General features: G+C 37.1%; 1 protein-coding gene across 1 annotated transcript in view; it reads left to right on the top strand.

Annotated features, from left to right (window-relative positions):
- DISP1 (dispatched homolog 1 (Drosophila)) overlaps positions 1-21,099 on the top strand; it is a 33,721-nt gene extending 12,622 nt beyond the window's left edge. The window contains exons 2-7 of the mRNA XM_009707105.1: positions 4,839-4,868; positions 8,956-9,079; positions 10,334-10,461; positions 10,903-11,000; positions 13,078-13,175; positions 17,456-21,099. Coding sequence (XP_009705407.1) covers positions 4,839-4,868; positions 8,956-9,079; positions 10,334-10,461; positions 10,903-11,000; positions 13,078-13,175; positions 17,456-21,094 — 4,117 coding nt within the window. The 3' untranslated portion in view covers positions 21,095-21,099. The remainder of the gene's footprint in view (positions 1-4,838; positions 4,869-8,955; positions 9,080-10,333; positions 10,462-10,902; positions 11,001-13,077; positions 13,176-17,455) is intronic.
- The last annotated feature ends 3,152 nt before the right edge of the window (positions 21,100-24,251 follow it).

The following is a 24,251-nucleotide window of genomic DNA, read 5'->3' on the forward strand; positions in this document are numbered from 1 at the left end:
CAGGAATGTTCCTGTTCAAAATCGTTTTAGTATCTCTTTCAACCTTTTAGGTTATTAATAGCTGCTAATGCTTTTTTTAAAATGCTGGTTGCTCTACAACAGGTAGAAAACTCTTCAAAATACACTTTAAAACACAACCTGTTTTCTTAATTTTCTGTTTCATGGCTACTTTCTACAGGGTTTTTTGCACCCATGCAGGAAGCAGCTAGCATTGATTCCTTGTGGTGTGAGACAAAGGGGGTTACTTAAATTGATACCTTTCTCACAACTGAGGTTTGTGGAAAAAAGACTGCAAAAGAATGTCTCGGAATATCTAGATACTTTTATTGTCCTCTGATATGTTCAGGTTTGTATTCCCCTGAAATGCATTAGATTAATGAAATAAACACACTGCAAGAAGCAGTAACCCATCCATAATTTTATTATTAAATGTTAAATTAATTTGGAATGGTCTCATGCTGAAGAACATGTTTGTGAAACGTTGCTTTGTGCCATGTAATGTCCATGTAACATGAAGGTTACAGAACCAAATTTATAATACTTACAATTTCTAAAAGCTTGCTTTCCATTGTGATTCTTGAAATTAGGACCAAGCTCCCTCTCTGTTATACATTTGGCAATCTATTAACTTTAATGAGAAAACTCAATCAGTGCTCTGAAAGGAAACTTTGGCCTCATTGAGAACCTGAAGGCAGGATGTGGGTGAGTGGCACGGTGTGTTCCCTTCAGGAAGCTAAAGCACTAGTCATCATCTTTCTCAAATTGAAAATTATGTAAAGCAATAGTATTTTTTGATATGTGTGAACTGCCACTCTTCAAGTTGGTATGTACACAAAGGGACAAATGTTTTCTGTTACCTCACCATTCAAAATATTGTTAGAAGTGCTGAGGTTAAGTGCTTATTTAGGCTGGAGAGGTGAATATTAGAGCCATAGTAGTCCACTCCAAACCACTGCCCTGATCCTCCTGATACTCTTCTTATTTCCTACAGTAAACTTTCAGATATTATAGCAACGCTTTTTAAAAACACCACCACTCCTTCTGACCATGTTGCACAGGAGGGTGCTGGTCAACCAAATACATTTTCATGTTGAGAAACGTCTGGTGTTTTTAACCAATCTTATTTATCTTTTCTTTATGCGGTTCCTAATTGTATGATGCTCAGTCTAAACTCGCCATTAGGAGAGGACAGGATGAAGCAAAGCATCTGTTGAACAGGGGCTGAGACTTGCAGTAAATGGTGGTAGAATAGAGCCTGTCCTTTTCTTCCCCCCTTGGTGCATAGTATGTGTTAGATCTTAATCAGTGACTGTAATTTATGTAATAACTTGGTTGTGCTAGTCCTGTCACGAACAACTGTGATTGTCACTTTCCTGTATCAAACTTGTGAGAACTAAGTGCAGAGGTAATGTAATACACAGATCAACTTGGCTTTTGTCCCAGCAAAATAATGGAATTCACCATTTCTTTCTCATGAAAACTGATGAGGATTTTTTTTTCTAGACTTTTTTTTTGGAGGCTAGTGGTGTTATTTAAACTGGCTAAATGAAAGGATAATACTTCAAAAATTAGATACAGCAGCATTAATTAAGTGGGAAAGATCTGATTTTGCCATGCATTTCTCTATTTTAGAGCATAACTAAAGAATTTTTGGAGCATAGGTTTCAGGGATAATTTTTCCTATTGACCAATATAATAGAGGCATCACAACAGCTGCAAGGGATTGGTTACACTGCTGGAATCCACCCGGGTGTACACACGTTTTTTTAATGCTTGCATTTTGAAACAAAACAGTTTGATAGCAGGTGTGACCTTTAACCCTCCCTAACTTTGAAGAACTTAATCATCATCATTTGTTCAGCACTGAATATATTTTGCAGGTGGAAGAAACAGAGGGAAATGTAGTTTGGATTTGATGGGAAAGGGGGAGAGGATGAGGAATGGTTGTGTTGGTATTTTTACCCCTTTTGTGTAAACCAAATTAGGCAAAGTTAAATTTTGGAAGTTCTATCTAAAACAAATTTTATGTTCTGTTGAGAAAAATCTATTTTGCCATATGTTTACAGAGACATAGTTGAAAGACAGAGTAAAGCTTGAAGAGGGAGATCTAAAACATGCCTGTCTAAGATTTTGCATGGAGAAGGGGCTGGGAGAGCTGTTGAAAGAGTGAACATACAAGAAGATACATTGAGAAGATGCCTGCATTGTCCCCAGAGTGTTATCAATTACCCACTGGTCCTTCGCAGAAAATGTTTGTGTTGCCAGCTCTTTGAGGACCTCAGATGAGGTTCTGTACCTCACTGTCTGTGCAAATCCTTGTATTTGGGGGCAGTGTGTAGTGATATGGATGTGGCGCTCTGGATGAACCAGATAAACCTTTATAGAGTCATGGAAGTAACAGTAACGATTACCAAAAAAAAATAAAATATAAAAAAATCTGTTATACCTGACTCTGTAGCTTTGTCCCCTTTTTCATACAGGCACAGAACCACACATGCAGTTTGTGCTCTGCATTGGTGTTGAATTAGTCCATGGAAGGGCTTGTTTGTTTAAGCATTTCTTTTCATACAGAGTCCTGTTACTGCTAACTTCACATTCAAGTTTAGTGAGTTCTGACTTCAGTATCTACTTTCTTAGCATCCAGTCTAGCCTTAGTTGAGAAAAGTTGGTTTGGTGGTTAAGGCTGTAGATAGAACAGCAAGCAGCCCCCTGAGCCTGCCACAATTTCTTTTCAGCCTCAGGCAACTTACTGTTGCAAAGTCATTTCAGAACTCAGTTTGTTTGGGTTTCTGTAGATTTTGGCTGGTGCTGAATCTGTTGTTCTTGTGGTGGTACAAGAAGTTTTTGACATCAGTTGTGAAGCTGAGTATGTTCACTATCTCTGAAAGTCAGATTTGTGCATCTTGGACTACGGTCTGAAGGTTGGTGACATTTCATAAATTTAACCTTAATTTTTGTGGCTAGATTTAACAGAAAATCCTTGTCTGTATATTTCCTTAATCCTTGAGTTACTGCAACTGCAGATTGATTATTCTGTTTTCTCCTCGTTTTCTCCAGCTTCCTAATGACTGCTTTTTTACTACTGTGTACTACCTGTAGGCATGTCCCAGTTAGCAGCTCTACTGCTCTGTTGGGTTGGAGCCTTTTCAGACAGCAGTGAATTACAGCTGATAGAAATTTGCTTTTATACATTTCTTATTTCTTACAACAGTTAAAATAGATTTATATTTCTTGAGGAAATAAATATATCATCTTTCTATTTCTTGATGGAATGTTCCATCATAGTTATATTCATGTGCTGTATTACTTGAGACACACCATGAATGAAGATGAAAAGAGGGCTTGGCATCAGTGTTTAGCTTTGCTAGTTTAATTTCTTCTTCCATCCTCCCTGCCAAGGAAAGGGCTAATAGGAGTGGTCACATTTATGTGACTCTACACTGTCAATTACATTTTCATCAACCTTTTGCTACCGTGTTAGTTAGCAGTGCTTTAAATATATATCTGAAGTGACCTGTTGCTGCGTTAAGGGCTGATTTGCATTGGATTGTACTTTTTATTTGGAGTAACAGAGCATTGTGTTTCAGAGGCTCAGTTTTATGTGGATTATTTTCCCTTTACCTTTAGAGTTGCTCAGAGTTAGAAATAGGTACAGTCGAAGCGGTTCTCACATGTAATGTGGGCATGGTTGCAGCTACCTTGAGATGATTGTGCCAGAACGTTTTGATTCCCCATGACTAGAATTTCAATCTAGTGTGTTGAATGTTATGCTTTGAAGGACAGAAAATCTCATTTCTGAGAAGTCTTATTTCTGAGCACTGAATTAAGCTTCAAACTTCTGTGAAAATCTCCGAGGAGTCTGAAGTTCGAACTGTTTATCCAGTGGTGTGAAAGCATACAAATTTACTCTTTTGGAGACCTTAATGTAGAAATACGAAGGGATCTATTTTATGCAAGCAGATGTTTCTTAATTCATCATTTTCTATACCTTTTTTAAGAAGTAATATGAAATCCTTGGTGATAAAACAAGTCCATAACTTAACTGAAGCCATAGTATGGTTACATCTTTGAAGTGATTGTATGTTGCGTTCATAGACAGGAAATTCTTGAAAGGAATTGCAGATTCTTCATGGGAGTTCGTTTTGGTTTTTTTTTTTTTCAAAGTGGAATTTATGTGAAGCTTACTGATCCAATAACTAACAAAATGCAGTACTCACTGAACAGCGGTAAATAAGACTCATTTGTGTTTGGGTTTGCTGTTTCTTCATCAAAGTAATATTGTTTATATTAGATTTTAAATAACAAAAACTTGCATAGAAAAGTTACTTTATATAGGTACCTTTTGTCATTCTATTTCCTGTATTATGGCAAGACAGAATTTATGGCCAAATAATTTTTTGTAATGGCATTACGAAGGACAATTAAGAAGGTTTGTGAATTGCAATGTCAAAACATGGTGGTTTGGTTGTCTGTTCCCATCACACACAAACTTTGTCATGATTTTCAGTGGTACTGAATTTTTATCATGTTAGTTTATTTTGTCTCTTGTTGAAAACTGGAAAACCCTCTGGAATAGTAATCCCAAAAATCAGCTGCATAAAATTCCACTTCTGAAAACCCAGCTGTTCTTGTAGCTGTAATTATTCTCTGAATTACTTGTTTGCAAAGACTCAATTGAATATGATTGCATGCCTTTTAACATAATTCATATTCTAAAATATCTGATTTTTATAATTTATTTGCTTATCCATGTATGGGAAGAATTGAGCAAATTGACACATGCATGTATATTTTTATATTTCGTTATTTTCAATTACGCTCTTTTTTCCTCCTTCCAGGCCAGCCAGACCATTCAAGTTACCAAAAAGGTAAGGTCTGATACTGTCACATGTGAGGTTTGCAGCTTCATAAAGGCAGCAGATGAAGTGATGGCAAAGCTGTTATTCTCCACACAATGCAAGAGTAAGGAATGTTCAAGGAAAATAGTAGGCAATCAAATTCAAGCAGATTTTTAAAGAAAAAATATTTCTTTAGGCAGTGGGTAGTGAATTTCTGAAACTACCACAGGAGATTATGGAGGCAGATAGCGTCAGCAAGTTCAAACAAGGTTTAGAAGAATTGATCTACATGGATCCCTAAATAAACACTGAAAGAAGGAGCCAGGGACAAGCTCTTTAACATCCCTAATCACACATCTGTGAATCCAGGGGGAGCAGGAAGGGGATAGGCCACAGAAGGCGGCCAAACTCACATGCTCTGTTTATAGAAAGACAAGTAGTCTCTCCATAAATACTGGGCCAGAATTTTAAAATTGATGCAGATTTCAATGTTCCTTGTTTTCAAATATTTTATGGCATTTTTTGTTGCAATACATGCCATTCTCTTTGTGTGTCTGTACACTATCTGCACAAGCATAAAAACTCTGTGACTGAGTACCTTTTTTATTAAGGGTTATTCTGGGAAGTGGCTTGGTTGTATCACCAGTAACCTGACAGAAAAGTTCAGAAAATTTCATCATAATGATTTTTATTTCTTCCTAAAACCAGAAACCCCATGCAATCAGGAACACTTGGTTTGGACTGTATATGCTCTGAAGAATGGCAGGGTCATAGAAAGGAACAGAGCATCTTACCTAAAACTGTTAGTGCATCAGTAATAGCAACAAGAAACCATCTCAAGTGAAAATACATTAAAAACATAATCTGCCTTTAGGATTTGCTTTCAGTGAAGAACAAGCCTGTTCACTTAAGTATCTGTTTTGAGTTACATAAATCTGTTTGTTGATATGAATTTAGTCACACAAATATCTATTGCTCACAGTGACATCTTTACAATATGGAAACTATATAGGGTATGTTTCTGTCTCTTTATATGGGACTGGGCAGTGGTTTAACCTGAGTATATCTGCATATAGGTGCTGAATTGAAAAGTTTAACACTATCCATGTGTTATGCTGTAGTTTAAAATGGGAAGGGAATGTAAACACTTATCTTTTTTACCTTCTCCTTTTGAAGAAACCACCTGAGGTCTTAGAAGACCTTGGGCACGTTGCTTGAAACCAATCTTTTAGTGGTGCTAAATGGGTGAGATAAATTTAGATTTAATTACTTATTGTATCTCCTAAGCATTTTTAATTATTTAAAACATGAAAAAAAAAGGCCAAACAAATCTTTTTCAGCTGTGTGAAAAACATCAGGAGGAAAGAAATTAATGAAAACTATACACATTTTAATGGTACGAGACAGCTTAAAGTAGTGTTACCATTCGAACAGCTAGGTTGAAAGCAGGGGGCGAAACGGCATAAAAATGAGATTTCAGTCAGTGTCATAGTTACTGAGAATTCATCATTCAGTGCTTGAATAGTTTGGACAAAAAAAATGATGAGAATGTATTAGTGTAGCTATATGTCCAGTTCATTGCACAGCCATAGTTTTAAGTATCAAAAAGTAGGAGGTGTTATCCTGATTTAGAAAAGTTCTAAAGGATGTGCTTAGCACAAAGGATGTCCTTTCTGAGTGTGATTGCTTGACTGAGGAACTGATTTAAGTGTTTTTGTCTTGGACTCAGATTTTCAGGCAAGTGCTCATTTACGCTGAATCAAAGTCAGGACAGTGGCTTACTTTTCACAGAAAAAAAGTTAACTAAATTTGTTTTGTGGCTTTTTAACAGGTGAAAAATAAAACAACTGCCATCTGTTTAGCCACATATGGTGGGTTGGGATCGAGACTGGCTCTAAGCAACTTGGTTGGAACCAGAGCCCTCAGCAGCACCAAATGATGCTCAGACAAATAAAATTAAAATATAGCGTAGTTAGTCCTTTTTGATGTTCTAGCCTAGGTCAGCTTTGCTTCTCTGAATTTCAGTATGTGATACAAGAACAGGACAAATTTGCAGGTGTAAACAAGCACTTACTGTTCTCTGTATGTGGCTTATTAACATGTTAAACACTTCACCTAGGACATAGTTTCTTTTACAGCTAGTGAGTGAATAATTTAACCAATTTAAAAGCTGTTCAGCTGAGAATGGAAGTGTAGAGACAACATGTCAAAGTGGTAAATCTGGCACTAGTTATGAATAGGAGAATAAATCTTTTGGGTATAACTTTTATGGCTTGAGAGCAAATGTCTATAATTGCTAGTCAATCTAGCTTGGTGTTTATGAAAACATTTAGTCCTATAAGTAGGAAAATTCTGTTAGGTCATTTACTTCACTTCTGCTTTGTACAATCGCTCATTTGGCAAGCTGCCCCTTTGTGATTCACTTTAATAAAACTTAGACTTCACATTGCTTTTCAAGCTTTTGCTAATTAACCTCTTGTGTGAGAAAGTAAGAAATATTCCACATTTACCTAATGGGAAATTGAGATACACCCAGTGCTTTGGACTTCCTTGCTCCTTAAAGCTGCACTTAAACCCCTAGACATACCTATTTCCACATGCTATGGAAAGTCAGTAATAAGCTTGCTCACTGCTGTTGATTTTACAGTTAGAAGACTGGGAAGCTGTTGCTCGAGTGAGGAGCTGGGCGTTACCTCCCTCCTTAGCAATGGGACAGAACATTTCTGTAGAGCCAATAATTGAACTGTGATTAGATAATGAATTGCTCTGAAACAGAAAAAGAACTGTAATTTTTTAAGACAGTGGAAATAAGTAAAGGAGCGCTCTGCTATAAACTTTCATGTTACATTGCATGTAAGTTGAGGAGGAAATAAGAGTATAGATCTTCTTGATCAATATTTAGTGTGTACAGAGATTACTGGTATGGAATGATTCATAGCCTGTAATTGTTTTTCTAATGCCTCTTAAATTTTATGAGACTTCCTGTACTCTCTTTGCTCCCAAGATTAGACAATGTTGCCCTTGAAACATAAACTCTATGAATTCAAGTCTTTAAGAAAAATTATTAAGAAAGTAAAATTTCTGGGTTTCATTTTATTTTCTGATACTTTTCTGTCAATTTAACAATAATAAAAATATATTATGAAAATGATGAAAATTAGATTTGCATATAAAAATCCTTGCACTCTTAAAATTTAGAATGAAGTAGGAGTTAAAATCAAGAATATGTGTTATACTAGAAGACTAAACAATTAATGCTGATTAGTTTATGTATCATGCTGCAACTCTCTTGCACCTTTGAATTTACAATGGATTTTATGGATCATTAGTATATAGGGTTTGGGTAATTTTAAATATATATGACTTTTAAATATAAAGGAAATATTTTCTTTTGGGTTCTACTTTAAAATTGATTTTTCCTCTCTTTGATACTTTTTTTAAAAAAGCTTAAGCTTTCAAAGAAGAAACTGATGTTTTCTGTCATTAAATCTCTAACAAAGCATCTGTTTTCTAGTGGTGCCCAATTGTGGATAATATCCATGCCAAAAATTAAGTATAAAGTTAAGAAAAAAATATTTCTATTAGAAAGTTGTGTTTAGTCTTAAACAACAGTTTTAACTTCACATACGCTTATTTTTGCATTTTTTATGTAAAAGCATTTTATGTAGATTATTACTATGGCAGTTTTAAATACTGAACATGTACTAAACAACAGAAATATCTATTTCAGTAGCCCATAGTTAATCACCTCTGTAGCAGCACAAAGAAAATCTAAAATAAAGCCTCCATTTTTGTCAGAATCCTAGGGGGAAAAATAATAGTCTCATATGAAAAGCTTTTCTATATAAGAATAGAAAGTTTCAGTAGGGAGATTTGCTAGAAAGTGGTTTGGGATTTTTTTTGTTTGTTTTCTTACTTTAAAAAAAAAAAAGGCACATGGAAATAAACTGTTTCCAAATGATTTCCATCCATTTGTGATAGCTAGCTTAATTTCCTGTAAGTGTAACAAAGAAAACCGGTCAATGTATTTCAACATGGTTCTTTAGAGAATTTTAGATTAGTTTTGTATATGACTTTGATTTCTGTGACATCTTTTTCACTGCTTCTCTCAATGTAGCTATGCTGCGCTGATAGCCGACTGGCCCGTGGTGGTCCTGGGCATGTGTACTGTGTTAATAGTGGTGTGTGCACTAGTTGGAATATTAGTTCCAGATCTTCCAGATTTCTCTGATCCATTGCTGGTAGGTAAATATTAATCAATTGTACTGTCAAATAAGTCTTTTCCGTTTGCTGTTTTTTCAGTGATACCAGTAAACAGCAGGTGCAAGTACAGCAATTGGTACATTCCTCTTAAATTGAGATCTGCCCAGGGGTAAAAACTTACTCTTAATGTGCCTGCAAAATTCCTTGTACTATGAATCTGTTTGGGAATCAATTTCCAGAGAAATTCGGTTGGTAGTAAGCTTGCAGAAGCAAGTTCTGTCTAATGAATCCACAAAAAAAGAGTTGTTAAAGAGCCTTGTAATTCCTCTAATTAAAAAAGTATGAAATCTTGACCCTGGAGCAGCTAATGGTGATACAAAGATGGAGTTGCCATCAGAGAGTGTTATCCACTAGTTTAAATCCCTTTTGCATTTTGCTATTGAAAGGTCGTATGTCCTTCAACAGAACTGCTGTAGATTGAATAATGTAAATTCATCCCAGTTTTAGGTGTGCAGAACAGTACAGCACAGACCATACGTTCTAAATCAGCTTTCAAAGAGTGAAGGCCAGGATCTGTTAAAGGAAAGGGGATTCTACATGCCTTCTGGGGATGAAATGATATCCATATTGAAAGACAGAAAGTAATTTTTATGAGATTCTATTAAATACTGTGCTCATTTCTTTCTTTTCATAAGCTGTCTTACCCGTGAGTAGCTTTCAGGACTTTTATTGAAAATATTGTATTTTCTTATTATCCTCAAATAAAAATATACTGTTCCTATAAGTTATTGTTATTTATATTATAGTAGTGTATGTATGTACATATCCATGTGTAATGGATATTTCTTGAAAACAGCCAAGTTATTAAAATTGTTTCAAAGTCACTTTCAAAATTATTTGAAGATTTGCCGTGTTTTTTGAGAAACAGAGAAGATACACTTGAGTGGTTTTTAATCATATTTAGTCAGTAAAGAGTGATAATTGAGATACAGAAGAGGACTTTGTAGAATGCCCTTGCTATGAAAACTAAGTGTTGAACGTTTGGTAGACTAAATCATCACCACTTTTCAGGGAGAGAAGTACGTGCAAGAATTCTTAATCCCTTGTCCCTCTACACAGTTGGTCATTATTTTGTCTAACCTGTCATAAAGCATTTTACCTTTAAAAGTAGATGCCTGGAGTAACTATGCTTCATAATGAAAACTATCCATCACTTTGATCATGTTTCCACTTTCCTGTTTGAGCTAAAGAATGAAATGTATTAATGGAATTTTGTGATGCTCTTCTCTTAGGGTTTTGAACCAAGAGGGACGGCCATAGGACAGAGATTGGTCACGTGGAACAATATGGTGAAAAACACAGGGTACAAAGCAACACTTGCAAACTATCCTTTCAAATATGCAGATGAGCAAGCTAAAAGGTAAGAATTTGTATTAAAAATGCATTTTACTTTATTGCGGGTTTTTTGTATGTACATAGAGCTTGCTGCCGTACACTCTGAAGTTAATATATATACTGCCACTGATTTCAATAAATATTGCATCTGATGATCTACAATTCCTAAGGCCTTTCACATAGAAGTAGATATTTCCCATTGCAAGCTCTTTTAAAGAGTTTATAATTTTAGTTTCCTCTTTGAATTATGGGTATTTTCAGTACTGGGCTCAATGTCATTCCCTTTGAAGTCTCTAATTTAAACAAAAAATTCAATTAATGTTTCAGCTTTTGTATACCAAAGTCACATTAGTAAAAATATTTTTTCTCATATGTGAGAGCTATTAAGATATGTGACTTGTTTGGATACTCTTTCTATTAATAGTCTCTTTGCTAAGGTAAGGTAAAACTATTTATTCTGTTCTAGTCATCAAGGTGACAGGTGGTCAGATGATCACTATGAAAGAGAGAAGAGGCAAGCAGACTGGAACTTCCACAAGGATACCTTTTTCTGCGATATTCCAAGTAAGTGGAGAAGTGATGTAAGGAAGGCTAAAAAACTTCTGCTAGTTGAATGATTTCTGAGCTCTTCTGTATATTGTATGCCATATTAGGAAAATATTTTTTGCTTTGTATATTCATGATAAACACCTTCTTTTGCATGCAGAAGTCTTTGAAGAAATTGGGCTGAAATGTGCTCTATTGGTTCTTCCTAGGAAGCAACTGTGCTTACCTAAAGTACTTCCTTTAAATGGGTTCAGTCTCCTGTAAAGGCTTATATTAGTTATTGGAAATGCTGATCATTGTAAAAGCAGTGTTTTGTGTATGACTATAGAGGTAGCACTTAATTCACACTGCATAGTCATGTTTTTTATCTGTGCCATTAACTTAACTCTGAAAAACCTAAATCAAAATACTTTTCCTGTATGTGTCCTAAAAGACATTCACAGGTCATATCTTGCACAGAATTCAGGGGGTTCTTTAGGAAAAAAAAAAACAAAACAAAAACAAAAACACAAAAAAAACACCAAACAAAACACCCTCCTCAAAGAGACAAAAATAATAAGAAAAAAAATCCACCTTAAAGTACCGAGGGCTTACAAAATTGTCTAAGTTAAACTAAAGGACCAAAAAGACAAAGAAGTCTTTATTGACTTTTTACAAGACATACTGCAAAACTTTGATAAGTCCTGTTCTGGCAGGGAGCATGCATTAGCAGATTTAGATCTTGCCTTTATTCATATAATGACCTGAGCTCTTTGGCAGCTACTTCAATATGCGAGGCCTGATAACAGAGCACAAAAGCATAATTGTGAAATTATTTGTTTATATTGCTTGATCTGAGAGACCAATGACCAGTAAAAACAGGGTGAAAAACAGATTTATGATTTTTTTCCCCCCAATTATGATATGGTCTTATATCTAATTGAGAGGATGTGAGCAAGGTCATAATTTCTGCTCCTGTAAGCAGAACCAAATTAGACTGAACATATCTTGTGTAAAGAAGAAGTGTACTCAGAACTCTACTGAGCATTAACTGCAACATGAAGCAGAATTAACTCCTCTTATCCCTTTCACTGTTTCTGCATAGTCTCACTCTTCTTCTTTCCAGTACTGTTTCTGCATAGTCTCAGTTGTGGCAGTCATAAGGAATTGCGCTTCTATGGGAAAGTTTGCCATCCATTATGTAAACAAAACAGTTGATTTCCTCTTGACCCGTTTTTGTCATTCCTGGTATCTATCTTTTGTCTGCTCCAGGATCTGCAGATTTCAGTTTCCTTGATCCTGAAGCACAGTCAGCGATCATAAAGCACTACCCCTGAGTCTTTTCATTACCATCTTGTGAAAGGCAAAAATTCTGCACGTTCACAGCAGTGGGAAAAATTCAGCATTTTGGTTTTTGGAAGATTGTAATTAACGTGATGTTTCTTAACCCGAAGTACCATATTGTGTTATGGAGTACCGTGCATTTGTGTTTGTATATATGCTTCCCTTGTTAGTTATGCGTAAAAATCTCACTACCACTAAGTAATTATTGCCTTTCCTAAAAGCTGTCTTCTAATAAATGTGATTTAATTTGTAATTTAAGCTGTATGTGTCTAAACTGTAGAATTCTTGAAAATGGCCTCAAGGATATTACAACAATTTCCACTGCAGTTATTTGCTTCTAAAGCAAAAACATTCTTGTAGAAACAACTTTATAATTATTATTTATATTCCAAAATGACTCACTAAATCAGCCTTTGATTACTATTATCTGTGTACTGCCATTATGCTGTGCCAAGAATTTCATAGTTTGCTGATTAGATCTTTTGATTTTTGTTTGTCATATTTCAGAAGATAGTTTGCTTGAATAGAAGTCTGTAGAGCTTGTAAGTGGTGTATAGTATTGAAGATGCCATATTTACTATAAGCACTTGAAGGAAACTGAAACTTTCATGTGGACTGAGTCTTACAGATAAATAGCTCGTCTTGAAAAGGAGGTGGATTCCCGTGACCTGACAGATTTCATCTCTGTCCTTTGAATGGTGGGATTTTGCCTCAGTCTTTGATACCAGACTCACCCAAACAATCTATAAAAGCCCTCCTCCTGTCATTTCAGGTGATCGCTATTCACGAGTGGTGTTTACATCAACAGAAGGAGAGAATTTATGGAATCTGAATGCAATTAAGTCAATGTGCAATGTAGATAACTTGAGGGTAAGTAAAGATGGCATTTAATTTGTTTCAACTTGCAGATTTGAAGCACATACTTGAAACTTTGTTTTGCTGCCTATTGCCATCCAGTAGCATATGAGAGGACTTCATATTGTTCTCATCCTTTTCGAATGGTCAGTCAGCATGCAGATGAAGTTAAAAAACAACTTTCAATTTGTAAATCAGATTATATAGAGGAATTTATTCAGTTTTGCTACTAATACCATCCAGAATGGGGTGGAGGAGGGTTGCTTCAGAAATTTCTTTGTAGAAGGGACTATCTTAACTTTTACTATGTGTTTCCTCTTAGAATATTATTCAATAGATTTTTGTTCTTGTTTCCCAGCAAATAATTCATTTTTTTTTGCTTTTTCACCTTCAGGTGACTGAAACTACCTGCATCGTCATAGCATATGCAGTTTTCCAGTTTTCTCTGACACCCAGTGGGTCCCTCAGACTTTTTTTTTTTTAGATCAAGAGAATAGTTGGCAGATGGACAGATGGATCAAAGGAACATACATACACTAGCTAGAAACATAGCCCAATTAATTAGATGTGGATAGTGATACTTGCAGAATAATATCTCTTTCAATCAGAATGAGCCAGGTGAGCAAAGTACAGTATTTAAACTAACCCAACTGGGTTTTGAATGAACTGAGCTAGGGAGTAATCATATCTCCAGTTCAATCAGGAGATACAATGGAGAATAATCTTTTACAAGGGCAAAAATTGAGAGTTAGGGAGGAGATACTAATCTGTGCGTTTAACTGTAGGAGTTTAATCACATAGACAGCTGATGCAGGTAAATCCTAGGTAGTATAGACCATTGCAAAGCAATGCAGTCTGAATTTAAAAAAAAAAAAATCTCTGGGTAACAGAATAAAGACAGTTAATTACCTCTGAAGAATAATCTTTATAATGATTGTATTATTCCTAAGGAATTTTTCTTTTTTTTTTTTTTTGGGTCCCTGTATGTACACTTTGGTAATAATGTATTATTTCAAATACTGCTTTACTTTCTGAGGGAAGGATGAAACTACTTTACTTCAAAAAATGAGTACCATGCATCTTGTATTCATGAAAATAGCTCTTCCTTTGAAATAAGAACACTTCAGAAAATTAAATGCCAGATACTTCAGCTACTCCCACAGTTGTGTAGATATTTATAGAGAATATTGTTGCAGATAATGTTTCTATGGATCCTTTTTGTAATTTAGATATTTACTTTAAAATATAATAATCTAACATCTCAGCTGTCAGAATGACAGTGCATCATGATAGCATTGATTTTTAGCTAGTTAGTAGACAAAACTAATTGATATGGTTAGATTTTGCAATTATTGCTGGTCTATATATGTAAATTCATAATAAAAAGTAGATATTCAGGGCTCTGAAGGGGCTGAAGCTTTTTCATTAATTTTTTTTTAAAAAGCATGTTACTTATAAATAAGATGTTTAAATGATTTTAACACTTTCTGACAATTTCTAGGCACTTCTAACACTTTTTAGAACTCCTGAAGTGCTGCAATATGCCCCACTTGTGAATGCTAAGTTCTGCTAGCAACCAGTCCGTAGAGAGGATGCTTACTTGCACTGCAGCTATCGGAAGAAATTGATGACTTCAGTGACCTTCTGGTCTTACAGGCTCTTTTCTGGCTGTACTTATTTTTGTTGAATTCTTGCTTGTTTAGGGCCACAATTCTGTTGAAGTAAGTGGCAAAGCTTTCCATATTCAAAGACAGGAAAATCAGAAGCTATTTTCTGGAAATGCAAACCTTAGAATTTATGTATTTTTCGGATGATAAGCAGGATTTCAGCACCAACTAGTATTTGCTTTAGTATGAACTAACAGTATATCCCCTATGTGTTAATTGTATTCCCATCTGCGTGTAACTACTTTAACTGTATGTTTTACTGACACTTAGGGGCTCCATCCTGCAGCTGCTCAGCATATGGTAGTCCTGTAATCTTTATGGAAACTTTATATACAAAACAGCTATGGGAGGTGTTCTAATTTTTTACTACTTGGATAAGAAGAGCCCATTTTCTTGCCTGTTAATTGCAGAACCTTTTCCCTATAAACTGTAAACAGCTATTTATAAACTTCAAAGACTGTAAATGACCTCCTCAGACTGCTTCCACAAAACCGTGTATTTGTGATTGTCACTCTGTAGATCCATTTGGGCAGATCTGCCCACAGATACAACATGTGCGCAGGTTCCACAACTTAGTTTCCTTACTTGTTCCAAAATAAATGAGAATGTTGCCAGTGGCAGACCAAGTCTGGCAACAGCAAAATGGCCTTTTCAGTTCCTTTGGATCACCAACAAAGCCCAATGCTACAATATACATGCATTTTATGTAGTATTTTAATGAGCTATCTGGAGCTAAATTTTGTATTTTAATTTCTAATTTCCAGCTGCCGACTCATGTTACTTTATCTTTGGCAACAGTTACTTTACCAGTGAATGTTTATGGCCTGCAGCAAGTGTTGAAGAACAGCATATAAACCTCATTGTCCCATCTTAAACTTGAATCCGTAGAGGAGACAATACAATCCTTTCCTCCCAGTTTCCCTATTATATCATAGGATTAACCTGGAGATGTGCCATGAAAAACACAGATATGCTATTCCAGTGCTTCCTTTTATTTAGTAGGTTCTTCAGTTTTTCCTGAGTTTGCTTGTGTGAGTGTTTTTATCTGGAAACAATCAAATGTGAATTATCCTGTTTTTTTCGAATGACAGTTTGTTATTGTTCAGAAATTGGTTGACAAAATTAAGTCCGTATTAAAGCTTTTATAACTGCCATGAGAATCCCCAAGTGCAGTATTTTGTCTGCATTATAAAGGATTGCTAATAATAAACCTGTGCAGTTTTGCTAAAATAAACAAACAAAAACATAACCAACCAACCCCAAAGTGGTATATTTCAGATCACTTAAATTTAAAACATACATGGATAATGGTTTCAGGGCCTGATCCTGTAAACTCTTAAGCACATGGCTTTATTAATGTGACTGTATTAATATGTGTTTATTCTATGTAACTTGATTGAGACTGAAATTTTACATATTTGAAGGATTAATTCTAATTTGTCGTGTATAACAAACCAGAAGTTCTGGCTTTTAAGACTTATATTCACTGTGCCCTATCAAGATTGAGTTTTCCTAACTTGAGAAAATTTCCCTAATCTAACCTTGTTACTTAACAGTTTTGGTTCTATTTTGTAGATACTTTCAGTTTTGCCTAAAAGTGCCTTATGGTGATTTAGCTAAGTTGTGCTCTTACTGGCTTCAACTAAATCTGGAATGTTCTTGAAGTGAAAGAAGAGTATCCACATAAGGGATTAACACCCATTTAGCTAAGGAGAGTCTTGAACCGAAATGTTCAAATTGCTATCGTTTTTGTAAAGCTCTGGCAGGAGTCCCTAGGCTTTGGGCAACCACTGGAGCTGACAACCGCAGTCCTGCCCCGTGACCCAGCTCTGTGCCCTGTCTGCGTTTGTCCCTCTGACTTCTCTGGCCTTGCTGCTGCTGCATCTTCTCCACTCCTGAGTCACCTCTTGGGACACCGTCCCACAGTGGGTGCAGCATTCAGAGGCATGACCATTGTCTCTGTGCAACATGGCTTATTTTGGGGTGCTTTGTGCCACAGCAGAATTATCTTGTGCTTGGGCCTTGGAAATCCTGCACGACACAGGGACACACAGTGCCTGGGTGGCAAGCTGACCTGGTGGGGTGAAATGTCTGTCAGCTGTTAGAAGAGCTAAAAAAGACTCATAAAGTGAGGGATGTAGAAGAGAGGTCAGACGATGGAAGTCGTCGTAAAGCTATCACATCCTTTCTTTCTGGATGGTAAGTCTCTGCCTCTCTTAGGAACTTCAGTATATGATTCCAAGCAGAATGAAACTTCATTGATGTATGGCTGATTTTTTTATTTTCAGGAGTATAGCATGAGGTAATAGAAGACAGTTAACAGTCCTCAGTCTGGAAAAAAAACCACCTCAGTGCATCTTCAAACAATAAATATTCTTAACGCTTCTGCCAATTTTATACCTCTGTGACAAGTCGGTATACTGAGTTACTGCTGGTTTAGTCTGCTGCATGTAAGAGGATACTGATCAAAAATAATGTGCGTGGAAATAAGAATTTAAAATGTTAACAGAAAAGGACCATAAGCTGAATTTTCATCACTTGGGGATTTTTTTTTTGGTGGGTGGATGTTTCTAATAATTCAGACTATTACTTTAAATGGGATTTTTTGCCCTACCTGTCTTTTTACAGATCAGATCCCATTCCCAGTTTGGCGATCTCTGCCAGAGAGCCACTGCTGCTTCATGCTGTCCCAGCTGGACACTGGGCAACTATATTGCTATTCTAAACAACAGGTCATCGTGTCAAAAAATTGTGGAACGAGATGTCTCTCACACCCTAAAGCTGCTTCGCACATGTGCCAAATACTACTACAACGGAACCCTGGGGCCGGACTGCTGGGATATGAATGCCAAAAGGAAGGACCAACTCAAGTGTACAAATGTGCCTCGCAAATGTACCAAGTACAATGCTGTTTACCAGATCCTCCACTATCTAGTGGACAAGGATTTTCTAAGCCCAAAGACAGCTGACTATGTCTTACCAGCTTTAAAATACAGCATGCTCTTCTCTCCGACTGAGAAAGGAGAGAGCATGATGAGTATTTACCTAGATAACTTTGAGAACTGGAACGCTTCTGATGGTGTAACAACCGTCACAGGGATTGAGTTTGGAATAAAACATAGATTGTTTCAAGATTACCTGTTGATGGATACTGTGTATCCTGCCATAGCCATTGTAATTGTTTTATTAGTTATGTGTGTGTACACGAAGTCCATGTTTATCACGCTGATGACTATGTTTGCAATAATTAGTTCCTTAATTATTTCTTATTTTCTTTATCGGGTAGTATTTGATTTTGAGTTCTTTCCATTCATGAATCTTACGGCATTGATTATTCTTGTTGGGATTGGAGCAGATGATGCTTTTGTCTTATGTGACGTTTGGAACTACACAAAATTTGATAAACCTCATGCTGGAACCTCTGAGACAGTGAGCATCACGTTGCAGCACGCTGCTCTTTCCATGTTTGTCACGAGTTTTACTACCGCTGCTGCCTTCTATGCTAATTATGTCAGCAATATCACAGCAATCAGGTGTTTCGGTGTTTATGCTGGCACTGCCATTTTGGTGAATTACGTTTTGATGGTTACATGGCTACCTGCTGTAGTTGTATTACATGAACGATATCTTCTCAATATTTTCAGTTGCTTTAAGAAACCTCAGCAGAGGGTATACAACAACAAAAACTGCTGGACAGTGTTGTGCCAAATGTTCCACAAGATTATTTTTGCAGTCTCAGAAGCATCCAGGATATTTTTTGAAAAAGTTTTGCCGTGCATTGTTATCAAATTTCGATATATTTGGCTTTTCTGGTTCCTTGCCTTAACAATTGGTGGAGCATATATCGTGTGTGTAAATCCAAAGATGAAATTGCCATCATTGGAACTCTCTGAGTTTCAAGTGTTTAGGTCTTCTCACCCATTTGAACGATATGATGCAGAATACAAAAAGCTTTTCATGTTTGAACGTGTCCACCATGGAGAAGAACTCCACATGCCAATTACGGTAATCTGGGGTGTCATACCTGAGGATAATGGTGACCCTTTAAACCCTAAAAGTAAAGGAAAGCTGCAGCTAGATAGCAGTTTTAATATCGCTAGCCCAGCTTCACAGGTTTGGATTTTGCGTTTCTGTCAGAAGTTAAGAAATCAAACATTTTATTATCAGACTGAAGAACAAGACTTCACAAGCTGCTTCATTGAAACATTTAAGCAGTGGATGGAAAATCAAGACTGTGATGAGCCATCTCTTTACCCCTGCTGCAGCCACTGGAGCTTTCCATACAAACAAGAAGTCTTTGAATTATGTATCAAGAGAGCTATAATGGAGCTAGAAAGAAGCACAGGGTACCATTTAGATAGTAAAACCCCAGGGCCTCGCTTTGACCTAAACGACACCATCAGGGCAGTGGTGTTGGAGTTCCAGAGCACCTACCTCTTCACGCTGGCTTATGAGAAAATGCATCAGTTCTACAAAGAGGTGGACTCATGGATTTCAAGTGAGCTTAGTTCTGCTCCTGAAGGTCTTAGCAATGGTTGGTTTGTGAGTAACCTCGAATTTTACGATCTTCAGGACAGTCTTTCTGATGGTACTCTGATTGCTATGGGTCTTTCAGTTGCTGTTGCATTTAGTGTAATGCTTCTTACAACTTGGAATATAATTATAAGCCTTTATGCAATAGTTTCAATAGCTGGAACTATTTTCGTCACTGTAGGTTCTCTGGTTCTTCTTGGATGGGAGCTAAATGTGTTAGAATCTGTCACTATTTCAGTCGCTGTTGGCTTATCTGTAGACTTTGCTGTTCATTATGGAGTGGCTTATCGCTTAGCCCCTGACCCTGACCGAGAGGGAAAAGTCATTTTTTCTTTAAGCCGTATGGGTTCTGCTATTGCAATGGCTGCATTGACTACATTTGTAGCTGGAGCAATGATGATGCCCTCAACAGTGTTGGCATACACGCAGCTTGGCACTTTTATGATGCTTATAATGTGCATTAGTTGGGCTTTTGCAACGTTTTTCTTCCAGTGCATGTGCCGATGCCTTGGACCCCAGGGCACTTGTGGCCAGATCCCGCTACCAAAAAAACTGCGGTGTAATGCCTTCTCTCAGACCTTTTCAGGAGCCCAAGGAGGCAGAGGTCAGAATAAATCACATCCTGTTAGCAAATATCAGCTGGACTCCAGAAGTCAAAAACCAGAAATGGAGCATGAGCATTATGAGCTTGAGCCTCTGGCATCACAAACTAGGATCTGTAGCCCTGTAGAGAAAGTGACCTATGAAGAAACTCGTATCTGCTCAGAGCTTTTCAGCAGCAGACCCCCTCAAAGCACATGTATGCCTATGCATTCAGCCTATAATAGTGAAGTGAGTAAAAGCATAAAAAATGTTGCTAGTTCAGCTATGCTACAGACATCTATCGACCAACACACTATATGCCCAATTTTCTCTCAAAACAGGCAGTGTAGCTGTCCTGATGCATATAAGCAAGTGGCAGTGACGTGGAGTCCACACTCATGTCAACAGTTAAGTGACACCTTCTGTTACCAGTGTTCTCCTTCACCAGGAACCGTACAGCTCCAAAGCTCTGTAGCTCCTATAAATGCTTTGCAGCAAGCTGCTGAAGGTTACGTGCATCCAGTCCAGCATGTCCTCCACTGCAGTTGCCTTCAAGGAAGGCTCAAAAGAACAATGACGCAGAACTCTCTGCCTAAAAATTTTTTCCTCCAGTCCATGCAACAGTTTCAGGCACATCAAAGAATAAATAGGACAGATTCACATGCTCATCAAAATCCAGAGGAAAACTTAAGAACTGTTCCAAAGGTGATGAGCTCCTCACAGTTTCTCTGCCGAAACGCAGGACCTCTAATAGTGCGTTGCTCTGAATGTGAGAACGGTGTATCAAATAACCAAAAGGGATTCTGTCAGCAGACAGACAAGTGCGATGAAAAGGGTAGTACAGAAGCAAACACGGTTGAAAGTAAGAAAGCCTCTCTGTCAAAGCAGAAAAAGAAAGCTGAGGGCAAGATAGATCAGCGTTCTTTGCAGAATGACCAGGCTGACCAAAATGATAAAAAACATCTGCTGAAGAGGTCGGTGAGAGAGGCTCGCTACGAGGGTTGCTGTGAAAACTCACGCTGTTGTAGCAAGGCTATCACAGTGAAGTGCAATTCTGTTGACTGTCAAATGCCAAACATCGAAGCCAATGTGCCTCCTATGTTAATGCACCCAGAACTTTCCAATGAAAGTTTGTTAATAAAAACACTATAATAAATCTTTAATTTGGCAATCCTGTGTCTTTCTTCTAAAAGTAAGTTTAAAACACTAGAACGGAAAGTCCTGAGTAAATATGAATTATAATTTGCATTTTGGAATGAAAAATGTATTTTATAGAATAGTAACATTTACACGTTTCATAAAACCATTACATGTAGTAAAACCTGACGTTGTCCAGAATGTTTCTTTGCTGTAAGTCATAAACTGGATTATGTTTAATTTAGTTTTTGTCCCAGGGCATTAGAATTTGAATTCTCCTTATAAACCATCTCAAGAAATAAAGCGTTACAAAGAAACTCTTCCTTTTCTGAAGCCAGGGCTTGTGAGATTGATAACTTTTGGGGTGGACTGACATTGCCATGTTTTCAGAGTACATCATTTACCTTTATTCTGCTGCTGCCTTGTTCTGCGCAAGCTTGTGCCCACCTTGAAACAGCAGCAGGACTATAACTGTGTTCATTTAGGATTGTCTGAAAGACCAGCTCTGCAGGGTAGCCTGTTTTGGGAATATTTTTAACTATCCTAACAAAACCTAAAGAAAAGCGCTTGCACTGCAGTTGTTGCTTATCTGTGCATATAGCGCAGTAAAACATTTTAATCTGCCCTTTTTGGCGGTTACTGTATAGACTTTACCATTAAATGCCAGAGAATGCAAGTGGAAACAATAGTAAGTGAACATTTTTTACTTCTCAGTGATTGCAAGGAAAGTATCATTCATTTATATGACATATGTATATATATAAGGAGTTATAAAATTTGGTGTGAAGTGCATTGCAATACTGAACTTTTTCCCACAAAATAAGGAAATTAGAAGTATATCTACTGTGGAGGAAGGTATAGTTAATGCATGTGTTCTAGCCTTATTGTCAATAGTATCAGGTTAATTCAGTTCAAAAGGCTCAAATACGTACATTAAAATACAGTGCTCTGAGTTTTCTTACCCAGAGAAGTTCCAAGATGTAGTTAGAAATACTGAATTAAACCATGTAACCAAGACACTGGATTTCAGATACTGCGTTTGTGTAGCTACAGGGTTGAGTCAAATGACAGCTATGGTTTGGTCATGGGAATAGTTGTTGGTTTCATTCAGGGAGAGTGGATTTGAGAGCTGGAACTGTGTAGTATGTCATAATTGCTATGCACCTAATGACAAATCTGTCTTCATATAATCGTTTGGTTATGCTGATTATGTTGATTTACTGCACACAGATAACAGAAGATTGATTTTATGGACTGATGTGATATCATCAACTTAGTGTTGTGCATCACGGGAGGAAAATCCTTGCTTTTTCTGTTCTGAATGATGGTCATCTTGAAGGGACATAGAAGATTAGTATCATACAACAATCCACTTTGGTTTCTTTGGGAGTAGTTATGGTAGTGCTTATATATGCCAGTGACTGGAACAGAATAAGAGGTTGAAATCTACAGAGAAAGCTAAAATAGTTTTACATTATTTAAGAGTAGCAGCATTCTTTCTTAGATATAAAATAAAACTCACTTTTAGTTCTTTTAAAACTCATAACTCAATTTAGAGCCAGATTCTTTCTAAATGTTTGTAATGAGAGCAATTCAAGGATTTTCTGTGCACCGTAGAAGCCATTGATTATAAAGAGCAAAGACTTGCCATGCCAGCAATCTAAGGAAATTAAAAGGGATAAGAAATAAACTGGGCTGTTGCTATTGTCCAGCTTTCTTCCTGAGCACTGCACCTGCTTGAGTGCAGTTTCTGTGAGGGGTTAATGTAACATGCTAAGCAATAAACTGTCCTGAAATAAAAACAATGTTATGATAATTGTAAATGATGTGCAGTCAGACCTTGCCAAAGCAGTGCATAATGGTTATGTAGTGCCTGTCGTATCAGCTGTCATTCACAGCTGTGCCTTTGAGACATGGGCCTTAGGGGTTGTCCCCAGCTATTGGATCTACAGAACATAGGACATTTTGAGCCCATGAGCTCAAAAGTATGTTTTTTTTCTAAGCCAGTTTTCCACAACTATATTCTGTATAAGGAAACCCCTTTCAACTGCTTATATTAATAGCTGCTTTTATAATGATGAGGTAAGCAATAGAGATTAATGTTGCATTTTCATTATGATTTATGTTCTTAAAGGCTGATACAGTGAAAAAAATGGGGCAGATAAGGAGTTGTGATGTAATGTACTCTTAGAAAAGATTAAAATGAGCTAATGTACTTGGCTAGCGAACAGTATCGCTGTTGTATTTGCCTTTTGTGACTTTGCCGTTGCCTCCCTGCTAACTGCTTTATTCTTTCCAAATCACTTAGCTGAACAAGGAGCAATCATTGAAATAGATAAGTTCAGTACTTACATATGTAGCACCGTGTGTGTGTGCTGCATCTATGTCAGTTCAAATCTGAGCCACTACAACTCCTGGAGAGTAGAAGAGAATAGGAGTCGGTTCCAGTGACAGACAGTTGAAGGCTGATGAGGCTATGTATTAGTCTATCCCCAGAAAACTCATGAGAGAAAAAAAAATAATTAATAATTAAGATTTTACAGGCTACTAGGAGCAAGCGAGGAGAGGTGGGATCCTGTTCTGCTCCAGGAAATCTTAACAAGGACCATTGCATCCTACTGAGACATCTCTCTAAGACTTGCCAGTGATTGCTAAGTCCCAAGGGAAGCTGATGAGCCTAGAATACTCTAATTTCCATTGACTGATTTGCAGTCACTGAGGTCCTCCCTTGCGTTGAGATCACATAGTGAATCTGGATGTGTGCGTGCCACACCGCCTAAGTGTGGTGCTCCTCTTGTAGGCTGTGTGCTTGGGGTAAGGGCCCTGCCACTGGCACTGGCCAGCGCTTCCTCTGGGAAGTGACGTGGTCCTGACTTTAGAAGATGCAGAGCTTTATTTCTATGGATATTAACCATAGATATGGTAAATATCTATGGATATTTACCAAACTGGGCAGGTTATTTGGTAATTTCTCTGGCAGTGATGACACGTGTAGCTTGGGACATGACAGATGAGCTTTCTGCCTTTTCAAAGTCTGGGAAAGACTTCACTGTAACTTGTACGTGCAGCGAGTCTTTAAAGTGACATCTCTTTGATTATCCGAGGGAGGAAAGAGAGATGTTATGTGGAAAGACAGTGATCTGTTTGTGGCTCTGAAGTTGCTAGTACACTT

This window comes from Cariama cristata, unplaced genomic scaffold (genome assembly GCF_000690535.1).
Source record: "Cariama cristata isolate BGI_N322 unplaced genomic scaffold, ASM69053v1 scaffold19509, whole genome shotgun sequence".
NCBI lineage: Eukaryota > Metazoa > Chordata > Aves > Cariamiformes > Cariamidae > Cariama > Cariama cristata.